At 48.1% G+C, this 13,422-nt stretch overlaps 1 protein-coding gene across 4 annotated transcripts; it reads right to left on the minus strand.

Annotated features, from left to right (window-relative positions):
* Positions 1–968: 968 nt before the first annotated feature.
* LOC125621778 (uncharacterized) lies at positions 969–10,306 on the minus strand. 4 transcript variants are annotated; one of them, XM_048819064.2, is made up of 5 exons: positions 10,064–10,306; positions 6,533–6,620; positions 5,846–5,972; positions 5,116–5,229; positions 969–4,764 (listed from the first exon to the last, which is right to left on the minus strand). In XM_048819064.2, the coding sequence occupies exons 2-5, from the start codon at positions 6,554–6,556 to the stop codon at positions 3,455–3,457; spliced, it is 1,575 nt and encodes a 524-aa protein (XP_048675021.1). In that variant the 5' UTR covers positions 6,557–6,620; positions 10,064–10,306; the 3' UTR covers positions 969–3,454. The 4 variants fall into 4 exon arrangements, with proteins under 4 accessions (XP_048675021.1, XP_048675022.1, XP_048675023.1 ...); XM_048819065.2 differs by having other exon boundaries at positions 6,533–6,641; XM_048819066.2 differs by lacking the exon at positions 10,064–10,306 and having other exon boundaries at positions 969–4,761; positions 6,533–8,403.
* Positions 10,307–13,422: the final 3,116 nt, after the last annotated feature.

The raw sequence follows: 13,422 nt of genomic DNA on the forward strand, positions 1-13,422 counted from the left end.
TTTTGCAGGACTGGAACTAGAGATTGCTGGGTTTGGGAGTCTCTCTCTGTTGATATTCGGCCTGTTCCTCATACCACAACTTTCCCCAAATTCATTCTTTTCTGGTTACAAAATAATTGTGTCTTAGTGAATACCATGGTTATTTGTAATACAGCAGTAGCCAGAAGCTCCACAGAAGACTAAGTCTATATTGTGCTAGGCACTGTATATACACATCATGAGAGACAGCTCCTAAGGGAAAGAGTTTACAATCTCAATATGCAGAACAGCCAATGTAATGATTTTATAAATGTGAGGAGCGACCCTGAAATCTAAAAGGCTACGAGTGATGCCCCAAGAGGAATGATGAGGGGAGGGGACAGCATCTCCCGATTGCTGAGAGAATGAAACTCTGCACCTAAAGCAGGTATTCAACTTCTGTTATGTGCGACAAATACAGCGTGTTCTCCACAATTACAGCACTTGCTTCTAGAGTGCTGAACACATTTTATGAGAAAAGTCAATGTTACTGGCTTTAGCAATAATCATTAACAACGGGTCTGTTCAGACATTTAGCACTGACTGTCAGACCCTGCCATGAAGTGACACCATTCAAAGCCCCATACTGTTCCGATGAAGGTATTTTACTGCTTATGGACCCAGATTATATTAAACTGATTTTGAAAGCCTATTACATTTTGGGTAAGTTTTTCAAAAGCATTTTTTCAAAAATGACTTAGAGTTGGATTTTTAAAGGTATTAAGCACCTGATGAAGCAAATGGGGGTCTAGCGGGGTTTCCAAAACAGGTTAGGTACCAGGGGCTAAAGCCACAAAAAGATTTTGGTGCCCAGCTACTACTTTCACTTTAGGTACCTGAATCTGACATTTAAATACCAGTGATACTCAAACTCCCTGGTAGAGGGCTTTCCCTTCACCCTCTCCCCTGGTTCTTGTCACATAGACAGAAAGCAGACCAGAAGTCCGAAGTGCAAACAATGAAATGTTTATTGGGGTTAGTTTCCAAGCAAGCATATTTTGAAGCCCTTCACATCCGTTGGGCTTATCTCTATATGCCGATAGAGCAGTTTCCTCCCCAAAACCCATCCCTCCTGGTCCCTTCACATTTGATTCCCCGGAATCCAGCACCTTCAGGAATTTAGGGAGGGGAAGAGTTGTCAGCCCCAGGGATACTCACTCTGCAGGTACCAGCTCCAGGTAAGTGGAGGAAACCAGTTCAGGGGCTGCAGGAAAATGGGGGTGGGGAAAGGTGTTCAGGGTGAATGTTGGGCCTGGCTCAAATATCCCTCTCCTAGCCTCCATGGGAGGGGCATCACATCAGGGAAGGGAAAGGAAAGAAGAGAACTTCATCCAGGCAGAGGGAGCTTCCGGAGGAGTTTCTCTCTCCCATTCCTCAGCAGGTTCCCAGGAGGCAGGAAGGCCCATCAGTTCAGCAGCCAGGACTGCAGCAGGGAAGAGGGGCTGATAAGGACTTCTCTGCCTGGGGTTTTCTTAGACCAAGCAAAGCCAGAGGGTCCCTGAACAGCTAAGGGTCAGCTGCTGCTGGAACCTGTCCCCAGAGATGGGCAGTTGGATACCTGGGAGCCAAATGCCACTGCTGTGTGTGGGAATTAGGAAATGGAGTTTTTACTATGGTCAACCCTAGTCAGGGCACTGAGAGAATTTCTCTCCTGTGTGGCGGAGTCTCTGATTTTCAATGGGGTGTTAGCTCCAACTGAAGCATTTTCCATGCTAAGCAGATCTGAGAGGGCTCCTCCCTGTTTGGATTTGCTGATGCTTGATGCCGTGTGAGCACCAAAAGAAGGTACCCCCACATTCAAGCTCTTTCTTCTGTGAATTATCTGATGGGGAATAATGTGTGAGTTAGACTGAATCTTTCCCTGCAGTTATTGAAGCTTTTCCCAGAATCCAAGTATTTATGGGTTCTCTCTCCCATGTGGATTGTCTGATGCGAAGTAAGGTTTGATCTTCAAATTAAAATTTCTCCACAGTTGAGGTATTTTGTAGATACTGTGCCATGTGGATTCTGAAATGTTTAGTAAGGTATGATCTAGGACTGAAGCTTTTCCCCATCACCTAAGCATTTATGGGATTTCTCCCTTGTGTGGATTGTCTTACGTATAATAAGATTTCATAGATATTAAGGTCAGAAGGGACCATTATGATCATCTAGTCTGACCTCCTGCACAAGTAGGCCACCGAATCTCACCCACCCACTCCTGCAATAAACCTCTCACCTATGTCTGAGCTATTGAAGTCCTCAAATCATGGTTTAAAGACTTCAAGGTGCAGAGAATCCTCCAGCAAGTGACCCGTGTCCCATGCTGCAGAGGAAGGTGAAAAACCCACAGAGCCTCTTCCAATCTGCCCTGGAGGAAAATTCCTTCCTGACCCCAAATATGGCGATCAGCTGAACCCTAAGCATGTGGGCAAGACTCACCAGCCAGATACCCAGGAAAGAATTCTCTGTAGTAACTCAGATCCCATCCCATCTAACATTCCATCACAGGGCATTGGGCCTATTTACCATGAATAGTTAAAGATCAATTAATTGCCAAAATCATGTTATCCCATCATACCATCTCCTCCATAAACTTATCAAGTTTAATCTTGAAGCCAAATAGGTCTTTTGCCCCAACTGCTTCCCTTGGAAGGCTGTTCCAGAACTTCACTCCTCTGATGGTTAGAAACCTTTGTCTAATTTCAAGTCTAAACTTCCTGATTGCCAGTTTATATCCATTTATTCTTGTGTCCACATTTGAGCTCTCACTGAAGCTTTTCCCACAGTGCAGGCACTTACAGGTTTTATCTCCTGTGTGTGTTCTCAGATGTGAAATGATTAAAGCTTGTCCCACAATCCAAGTATTTATAGGGTTCTTCTCCTCTATGGGTTCTCTGATGTATAATAAGGGCTGATGGTGCATTGAAACTTTTCTCACACTGCAGGCATTTTTAGGGTCTCTACCGCATATGGATTCTCCCATGGTTAATAAGGCCCGAGTGCTGAATGAAGCTTTTACCTCAGTCCAAGCATTTATAGGGTCTCTCTCCTGCATGGTTTCTCTCATGGTTAATTAAGACTTGAGCAATAAATGAAGCTCTTCCTGAAGTACAGGCATTTATAGCAGGGTTTCTCAAACTGGGGTCCAGGGGTCCGTAAGGGCACTCCAGTGGGTCAACGAGTCATGTCCGGGGATGCTGTCCCCGCTGATCAACTCCTCCCCCTCCCTCCCAGTCACTCCTGCATGCCACAAAACAGCTGTTCAGCAGTGTGCAGGAGAGGGAGGAGTGGGGACAGAGTGCGCTTGAGGGAGGAGGCAGAAAGAGGCAGGGAAGAGGAGGGGCAGGGGTGGGGGCTTGGGAGAAGGGGTGGAGTGGGATCGGAGCCTGTGGCTGAGCAGTGGGCTTGCGGGGGTCCTTGAAAATTTTTCAATTAAAGGGGGGTCCTCGGGTTGTTAAAGTTTGAGAACCACAGATTTATAGGGTTTCTCACCAGTGTGGAGTCTCCCATGTCTAATAAGATGTGCCTTCCGACTGAAGCTTTTCCCACAGTCCAAACACTTATAGGGTCTCTCTCCAGTGTGCAGTCTCCTATGAGCAGTAAGATTTGAGCTCCGACTGAAGCTTTTCCCACAGTCCAAGCATTTATAGGGTCTCTCTCCTGTGTGGGTTCTCTCATGGCTAATAAGGCCTGAGTGCTGATTGAAGCTCTTCCCACAGTCCAAGCGTTTATAGGAGTTCTTGCTCATGTGAATTCTACCATGGTTAATAAGGCCTGAGCGCTGACTGAAGCTCTTCCCACAGTCCAGGCATTTATAGGGTTTCTCTCCAGTGTGGATTATCCGATGGCTAATAAGATTTGAGCTTCGACTGAAGCTTTTCCCACAGTCCAGGCATTTATAGGGGTTCTCTCCAGTGTGGATTATCCGATGGCTAATGAGGCCTGAGCGTTGACTGAAGCCCTTCCCACAGTCCAAGCATTTAAAGGGTTTCTCTCCAGTGTGGATTATCCTGTGGCTAATAAGATTTGAGCTCCGACTGAAGCTCTTCCCACAATCCAAGCATTTATAGGGTTTCTCTCCAGTGTGGATTATCCGATGGCTAATAAGATTTGAGCTCCGACTGAAGCTTTTCCCACAGTCTAAGCATTTATAAAGTCTCTCTCCCATGTGGATTCTCCCATGTCTAGTAAGATTTGAGCGATGACTGAAGGTTTTCCCACAGTCCAAGCATTTATAGGGGTTCTCTTCCATGTGGACTCCGCCATGGTTAATAAGGCCTGAGCGCTGACTGAAGCTCTTCCCACAGTCCAAGCATTTATAGGGTTTCTCTCCAGTGTGGATTATCCTGTGGCTAATAAGATTTGAGCTCCGACTGAAGCTTTTCCCACAGTCTAAGCATTTATAAAGTCTCTCTCCAGTGTGGATTCTCCCATGTCTAGTAAGATTTGAGCGATGACTGAAGCTTTTCCCACAGTCCAAGCATTTATAGGCGTTCTTTTCATTCTCATTTGTCTGCTGAATTGTGGTTTCTTTGGGATCCTTGCCTCCTTCCCCACATTCAATAGATTCATACACTTTATTCCTTTGGCAGTTTCCCAGCTTCCTCTCTGACCTGTGCCAATTACTCCAGGCTTTTCTCTGTTCCAAGCATTGGGAAAAATTCCCTTCACCTTGTCTCAATAAGGTCCCCTGGAGTTCCACTTGTTCAGGACATTCCTGCAGTGGATTCTCGTCCTCGTTCTCATTCATTGTCTCATCACCTGCTGGGGGAGAGAGAGAATATAGGCAGGAGTCATTGCCTGGGTTAGTACAAAGGACAGAAAGGGGAATACAAAGAGGGAAAACACAACTCAGCAACTGTTGGGGAGACTGAGAATTTGTATTCTGCTCCCAAATCCCATCCAAACATTCACAGGGAAGTGAAGTCATGGAAAAAACTCCTGACAGCTAACAGGGTGGGTGGGAATCTATGAGCTGTATCTGCCATGATGACCTGACACCTGCTGACCACAGCCTGACCTAGGTGAGATGAGGCAGAACTGAGGGGGCTCGGATTTTCAGCTTTTTCCTTCACTTGCCGTATAGTTTCTTTGTCAGAGTCACTGACTCCTTACTTGTGCAGGTGTCTCTTGTGATCTTCCTTTTCTTGGAGGCCGGGAGATCTGGGACCCACGGCTCTTCCCCTGCTTCCAGCTGGATGATCAGATCAGGTTTGGGAATGGGGAGTCCTGCTCAGGGGATGAAATCAGGCATGATAAGAGAGCACTGAGGATCGGTGGACTATTTGTCACAAAGGGCACATCTTGAGTTTAAACTGACCCCATGATTTGCTGGAGGGTTGTGGGATCTGAACAGATGGGAACATGGTCACTGAGTCCCCTTGGGAGAGGCCGATGTCTGGGGGAGGGGGAGTTGTCAACCCCTCTCTAGGAGTTATCAGGATGTGTGCTCTGGGGGACTTTCTGAGGCACACACAGCTCTGGTGTTATACCCCTGCATACATCTAAACCTCCAGAGCCCAGAGTCCTCCCCACAGATGGAGCTACTCCCAGGAAGGAGGTGCATAGAGATCTTGTGTGTGAGTGAGAATTAATGCAGATAGGTTAACACATTGCTCCTGCCCCTGTGAAAGCTGATGGGATGGGGATGAATTAACATGTCCATCAGGTTCATGACTCCCCTATCCCATTGTAAGGGGTTTGGAGGTGAACGGCTCTCTCACACACTGGAGCTGTGGACTATGTGACCCATTCCCCTCTAATGTAACTGATCAGGGAAGAACCTGACCAGATGCAGAAATGCAAGCCCCTGGCTTCAAATTGCTGAGGGGACAGGAATCCTTACCCAGCGAGGTCACAGTCTCATAATTCTCCTGCATGACGTCCCTGTAGAGGGCTCTCTGACCGGGTTCCAGCAGAGCTCCCTGCCCCTCGGTGAAGTACACAGCCACCTCCTCAAAGGTCACCGGCATCTGAAAAAACAGGTGCTCCCCACTCAGTACCTGCTGCCCCAGCCACAATCCCACTATTGTGGGAAGAAGCACAATAATACGACAGCTCTGGGAGCGCGAGAGGAGAATATCACTCCCCCCCGCTCAGAGTGGCCAGGAGGCTGCAGGGACCAGAGAGGTGGTGAGGGCTCCTTGTCCCTCTCAGCAGAGGAGGGCAGGGTTTTCACATTTGCCACACACCTACAAGGCACAGGCTAACATGGGAAGCAGAGCTATGTGCAGGGGACAGGAATCCCAACACCTTCCCTCTGTATTTCATCGCAGTCTCTGCCGATGGGTTCAGGCTCCAGCACTCTAGCCTGTTTCCCCAGCCCTATCCAGGGGGTTGTTTCCTGTTTCAGAAATGGGGGACTCTTCACCCCCTGGTCCCACAATGGGCCTGTTAATAAATCAGGCCCTAGGCTGAGCATGTCCCAGCAGGTTTATCGTACTCTGTCCCCCTCCCTGTCTCACCCTGTGTATTTCCTCCCCCTCCCCCTTTACAACAACCTTCCCCAGCAGTTCCCCCCAAAATCCCCTACCTGAGCTGGATCCACCACAGCCATTTCCCTGCCCAGGACCCTAGGAAGATGGGATGATCTGGAGCAAAACGGGTCGTTATTCTGCAGCCTGTCAGGGTGAGAAGGGCAACTGGGGAGGTTTTTGAATTAGCATTAGTCCATTTCACACCTCGATTCCCCCCAGGCTCTTTCCCTGCAGACAAGACACTCTAGACTCTCAAAAAGAAAAGGAGTACTTGTGGCACCTTAGAGACTAACCAATTTATTTGAGCATAAGCTTCAGACTAACATGGCTGTTACTCTGAAACTCTAGACTCTGCCATGCTGGGAAAACCTCAGTTACCTTTATACAACACAGACCTGACCCTTCCCACCAGGACTAAATCCACGAGACACTTTTAAACCCTCCCAGGAACAGAGTCTCTAAGCCAAATGCTAGAAAAGAGCAGAATCAAAAGCTCCACTTTGGGGAATCCCCCCTGACACTGTCTCCAGGGCAGCACATTCCCCCAGCAGCGCGGGGACTAGGCAGAGGCAGGACTTGGGCTTTTCCTCTCTCTGCTCCTCACCTTCTTCCCAGGAAAGTCAATCTGAATTGGAAACTGGGTTGGAACCTCCCTCCTCACTTATTGCTCCTGCTGCCACTTTCAGTCTCTCCCCTCTCCCTTCTGCATGGAAGAGCTGATTCCTGTCCTGCCATTCCTGTGAGCATTTCCTCTCCAATAGCTACTGTCACTGCTAACAGGAGTGTGAGCCTGGGTGTGTTGGGGGCAGCAGCTCTGGGACTCGCAGACACCCGGGAGCAGAGATGGGCCAACAAGGGGCCATTTGTGCAGAGTCACTTTCCTGCCTGCCCCCTGCACTTACCCCCAGAGGTCAATTTCATCACCTGCAGTCTCTGACTCAGGAGTCGATGCCAGCAAAGCCCGGAGCTGCCCCCGGGGGATAGTTCCAGCCAGAGGAGGAAGCACTCCCTCGGCTGGGCACAGAGAGGGCCTTAGTGATGGTCTGTCCCAGCACAGATCTGCTCTGCAGCAGCAGCTGCTCAGCCCGGGCTCCCAGATCACAATGGAGGCAGCAGCATCTGCCCCAGGAAGCCCAGCTAGCTCTAGGGTTCCAGTATCCTGAGCACAGAGAGAGACTGACACTGACTGACCTCTTTGGCCTTAGCAATTACCAGAGCCCTCTGCTGGGGACAACTAATGACCAAGCCGCCCTGTGCTGCCCCTGCAGCCCCCAGGGACAGTCAGGCCAATGCTGATCTCATATGCCCATCTGGACTCATAGTGGAATCGGAGAACCAGTTCAAACCGGTATTTCATACATTAACTAGAATTGAATCTGAATCATAAATTTGTTTTCCCAACTCAACCTCAACGGAACTGAACAAAAAGCAGTGGTGTTACCAGTTAAAATAAAGATTCAGCATTTTTTAAGCTCATTATTAAAAAAAAAAAAACAAAAAACCAACAGAGATCTTAGTTTCATTTAAGAGACACAGCAAACTAGCCAATAGGCTGGTGATTGCCCCAGAACAGCGGGCACCAGGATAGTGAGAAGAGACAGGGGACAACCACCAGACCAGGGAGGGAGAGGGGAAGCTTGGGAGCTGCCTGCACACCATGGGAGGCAGAAGGGGGACCAGAGGTAGATGAGCCACCTCTGAGAAGGCTCCGTGGGGAGAGAAGGGGTGGGATGCTCCCTGGGCCCTGAAGTTCATAACTGTTCAAGTCCAAGGGCAAAGGTAATGGCTCCCCAACCTTCTCCCCTTAGACAGGCCTCCTCCCACCATCCCCAGCCCCTGGGGCAGCTCCTCCCTCTAGTTGCTCCACTTGAGGTAGGGTTCATGCTCCAAACTCCCTTCCCCACTGAAGCCAGGTGCAGGGCCCACTCCCACCCCTCCAGGGCACTGTCTGATACCCGCCTCCAACCCTCCCACCCCTACCCCAGATAGATAGTTTCTCTCATACATATATCTTGATGCTAGATATCAGTCCCCACTGTCAGCACCGGACAAAGTCAAGGCAAAATTTCATTACACCAGAACATGGATGTAGATGGAAATGTCTGAGTCAGAAATAATGATGTTACAGAACCAATGTCAGACACGTCTGAAATTGAAAGATGAATTGGAACTTCTTGTGAAATCTCCAAACAGGAAGCGATATCTGGATGAAGGAAAGCCCCAAAAAAGGATTGGGCCAACTCCTGATTTATTCGCAGATGGGCCACATCTCCATAAGAAAGAAACATACCGAACTACTGGGAACATCGGAAAAATGTCATGCTCACGCTATATCAAATAGCAAAAATTGTACTGGCAGTTCCAGCAACACAAGTGAGCATCAAAAGAAAATTTCCAGACCTCAAATGTATCCTTTCACTGCAGAGGTCCAATATGACAAAGTGAATGTTTAAATATGTTATTTTGGGTTTCTCAAACACATTGTTTAGGAAAATAATCATTTATATTTGACAACACAAATACACTAGGAAAACTCATGTAAAGTTAAAATTACAAAATAAATAATCAAAAATCAAAACAGTTTCCATTTTAAGTTGCAGCTCTCTTTCATGGATTTACCTCCATTGAGATTGAAATAGGATTTAAACTGGTAACTGAACTTCTAATTTTGTTTCTTTGGGTGGCTTGAACCAGAAAAAAAACCGAACCTATTGAATGGAACTGAACCTGAATCAAACCAAAACAAATACCAGTTGGATTCCTTGCCTGCTGTCGCTAGCAGTGACTCTGGTTTGACACAGAAATCAGAGCAGGACCCTGTTCAGTCCTGTCAGCTCTAAACATTTATCATTCAGGAGGCAGACCCCCCAGATAATGAGATTGTCTTAAAAAAACAAAGACTACATTAGGAGCAGAGTGTGTGTGGGGGGGAATATTTGCCTTGTAAATTCTGAGCCCTTAGGGGGAAATCCGCTACCCCCCCCCCCCCCCCCCACCGCTTGTTTGACCATGTCTAGGGGGAAATATTCCCTACTGGCTGCTGGGCGTGGCAGCCTCCTACCCCATGGGCTGGGGGAGCTGCCATTGTATCTCTCACCATCCCTCCGCTCTCCCTTCTCCTACCCTCTGGCTCTCCCTTCCCCAGCCAGTCTCTGCTTGCTCTCATATTTTCTCTCCAGCCTCCCCACAGCCCCTCTCCTCATATCCCCCTTTCCTTCCCTTTACCCCCCCCCCCGAGTTTCCCTCTCTTCCAGCTCTGTACCCCAGAATTCCCCCCTGCCCCCTAATTCCCGGGTATTCCCTCAGCCCCCCTTCGGCGTCCCCCTCCACCCCGTTCACCCCCTCAATTCCCTCTGGCTCTCAGAGCCCCCTCCCCGTCTTCATCCCCCTTCCGGCTCCCAACCTGTCTCTGTCCCACCCCCATTCCACCCACTCACTGCAAACCATGGGAGCTGGCAGCCAGCTTTCCTCTGCCCAGTGCAGGGAATCGCAGCCAGCCCAGCTGGGAGCAGCCTGGGGCATCCCCCTGCCTCTGCAGACAGGCTGCTCTGGGGGCAGCGCTCCCTGGGGAGGGGGGCAGGTCTCACCTTCTCTCCACGTGGGAGCAGGGCCCTGGGTCCAGTAAGGAGGGGCCGGACAGTCTGGGGTCTCTGCACTAAGAGAGTCTCTAGGGGAGCAGCGGGAATGTTCCTCCCTCGATAGGAAACCTCCCCCGCCTGCAGCCAGGGCTCTAGGGTCCCCAGCGGCAGCAGCCGAGGCTCTGGGGTCTTGCAAGGAAGGTGGGTTGCACCGTAACAGAGTCACTGCAGAGACTGCAATTCGCTTCCTGCGGCCAGGCTGCGTGACCCTGGGGATCGCCCTGCTCGGCGCCTCCTGGGTCCTAGCGACAGCGGCAACATTAGGTTTGACCTGTGTCAGTTATTGTGATTATTTATTGTATCGTCACCCCAGGCCCGCCGACGGGGTTGGGGGGTGGGGGGGGGGGGGAAGGGTCAATTGTCCGGGGCCGGTGATTTAAAAGGTCCCAGGGAGGATAAAAAAAGTTAACTCGATGAAGCAACGCCACAACTTACTCAGAGCGGGTTCTAATGTGTTACCCAGAAGATAAAAAGTAGCATCGTAAATCTCAGCAATCCCTTTCTAGGGACGCCCTGAGTGTCCTGCACTGGGGCGGGGAATTGCTGTTGTAGGGCCTGGATTCCCCCAGCACGTTCTGTATGTGTAATAGTGTCGGATTTTGCCTGGTCTAATTTAGCAGCTTGGAAAAGTTGTGCAGTTGTGTGAGTGAATAATGTTACTGGCTGTCCTGTGAGACATGCAGTGTTTGGTAACTCAGTCAAGCTGTCAGTCACTTCCCTTTTTATATTTTTATTGTATTTATGTTTATGCACATTAATCAATCAAATAAATAAATAAACAGGATTATTTTTTCTTTATGAAAATTACTCAAATAAATAAAAAGGATTGCACTGCAGCCCGCTGCCCCAGACCCTCCCTCTGCGGGGAACCACATTCCCTAGGAGCAGGCAGCTCATCTCAGCATTAAGGAGGCATGATGCATAGAAGGCACCATGTTAATGAGTGGACAGAGAGGACACATCCAGATTGGATGTCTGTAGAGACTTGGGACATGGGGGTGATGGGTTCCTGGTCCTACATAGGCTGCCCAGAACCCAGAGAGGCAGGGGATATGTTTCCCAGCAACACTGACAATGGGTGGGATTCACTCTGGTAAGAGAGAGATCCAGGGAGCAGATTGTAAGATGTGTTCTCTTTTCCCCACAGCATGTTCACTGTCTGCTAGCCCTGAGCTGGGCTGCGAGGGTTGCTCCCTTAGTTCGGGCCATGGGGATCTCAATGCTGTGCCACCAGGTTCCTCTGGTTATTTGTAGAGTCAAATTAACCCATCACTGGGCTGTAGGAAAAAATCCCCCAGTTCTCCCCCCTCCCCCCCCATTCTCCCACAGGGTTTTTACCTGCTGCTCCTCACCATGCCAGTGTAACTTTGCCTGCACAATTTGCCGCCGGTAGCAGTTATTAACATCTGCGTATCCTCTCCTTTGCTGCCCTGTCACAATTTGCTGCTTCTGCCTTTCTCCATCGTATAGTCCAAGGGCAGTAAGTTGTGCTGGATGGAGGCATTCCCACCACAGTTTGGTACCTCTCACCTTTCCCCAGTTTCTGGTCCAGGGGTAACGGACTGCGATGGATGGGATTCATTTATCATAGTTTTCCCACCTCTGTCTTCCTCCATCCTTTGGTCCAGGGCTGGTAAATTCTGAAGGATGGGGACATTCCCAGCCCAATTTGCTGCCTCTCACCTTTCCCCATTCTCTGCCTTTCCCTATCTCCTAGTCCAGGGGTAGAAAGTTGTGATGAATATGGGGTATTACAGCCTATAGGGCTAGCCTGCTTGCTTGCCTATATATATTTTCTTATGGATTTCTTATTTTCTTATGTGTTTGTCTCTTTGTTTTGTTATAATAGGTTATAATAGGCCTATAGATTTATATTAAAGTATTTTTGGCTGTAACACAAGGGACTTGCAGGCCACATCCTGTATGTTGAGCTAAAGCAACATTAGTGTACATATATTTGGGACCTTTCACCTAGATAGGTGGTGATGAGCTAAAGCATAAGTTCCATATATGGTTGCGACCTTTAACATAGATACATAAAGAATGCATTGAAGCAGGGTGGTATGGAGGGCTACCTAAGTGCTACCTCTTTAAACTTAATAGGTACACCACAACTCGGAACTTGCAAATAACCGAAATAACTGGATAGGACAGAAATAACAAATGTGAGAATGAGCTAATGTCATTAATATGTGTGTATATGTCATCAATACGTACAAACATGCCGGCCAATGGAGTAAGCGTACCCCAACATTTCTGTGGGTGAAGAAACTAAGTGTGGCCATAGAAGGAGGGCTGAGGTTTTCAAGCTCTATAAGAGGGGTGACCCACCATGACAAAGAAGCTTCTTCGTTCTTAGTTTATTACCCTTTTGTTTATTAGTCTATTAATCTGTTAGTTCTGAATTGTAAGGTTTAAGTCAGTCAGTTAAGTAAAACTCTAAGTTAGCTTCTTCAGTCTTCTATAGCTCTTCAGCTTCTCCTAAGCTCTGCTCTTCCCACTCAAGAATTGAGGAACCTGGACCTGAACTCTCTTAGCATGCCAGAGACTAGGCTGGTCCTTTGTCTCTTACCACCAGGTTATCAAGGAAGGGTGTGAGTATATTAATCAAAAGCTTTATAGTGCATAATATCACATGTATCTCTAGAACAATATTGTTGCCTTTGACAGGTTTCAGAGTAGCAGCCGTGTTAGTCTGTATCCGCAAAAAGAAAAGGAGTACTTGTGGCACCTTAGAGACTAACCAATTGATTTGAGCATAAGTTTTCGTGAGCTACAGCTCACTTCATCGGATGCATTCAGTGGATGCATCCGATGAAGTGAGCTGTAGCTCACAAAAGCTTATGCTCAAATCAATTGGTTAGTCTCTAAGGTGCCACAAGTACTCCTTTTATTATTGCCTTTGTAACTCTGATTATTTTACCATTTGATTACTGTTGGATTACTATTCCATTTGTCTCAATAAAAGTCTTTAAGGCTACATTTGTCTCAGTGTGAGTGTCCTTGTCGTACATTCCAAGAGTCCTTGCAAACTCTGTGTCTCCTGATTCTGGGACAAGAACCTTAGTGTCTTCTGATCAGATCAATTGGCGAGCCTATAACCCATATTACCTAAAATAATAATAAAAAGAAAAGGAGTACTTGTGGCACCTTAGAGACTAACCAATTTATTTGAGCATAAGCTTTCGTGAACTACAGCTCACTTCATCGGATGCATACTGTGGAAACTGCAGAAGACATTATATACACAGAGACCATGAAACAATACCTCCTCCCACCCCACCAGAGAGATTGAAGTGTTCTCTGTG

Source organism: Caretta caretta, chromosome 14 (genome assembly GCF_965140235.1).
Source record: "Caretta caretta isolate rCarCar2 chromosome 14, rCarCar1.hap1, whole genome shotgun sequence".
In the NCBI taxonomy this organism is placed as follows: Eukaryota; Metazoa; Chordata; order Testudines; family Cheloniidae; genus Caretta; species Caretta caretta.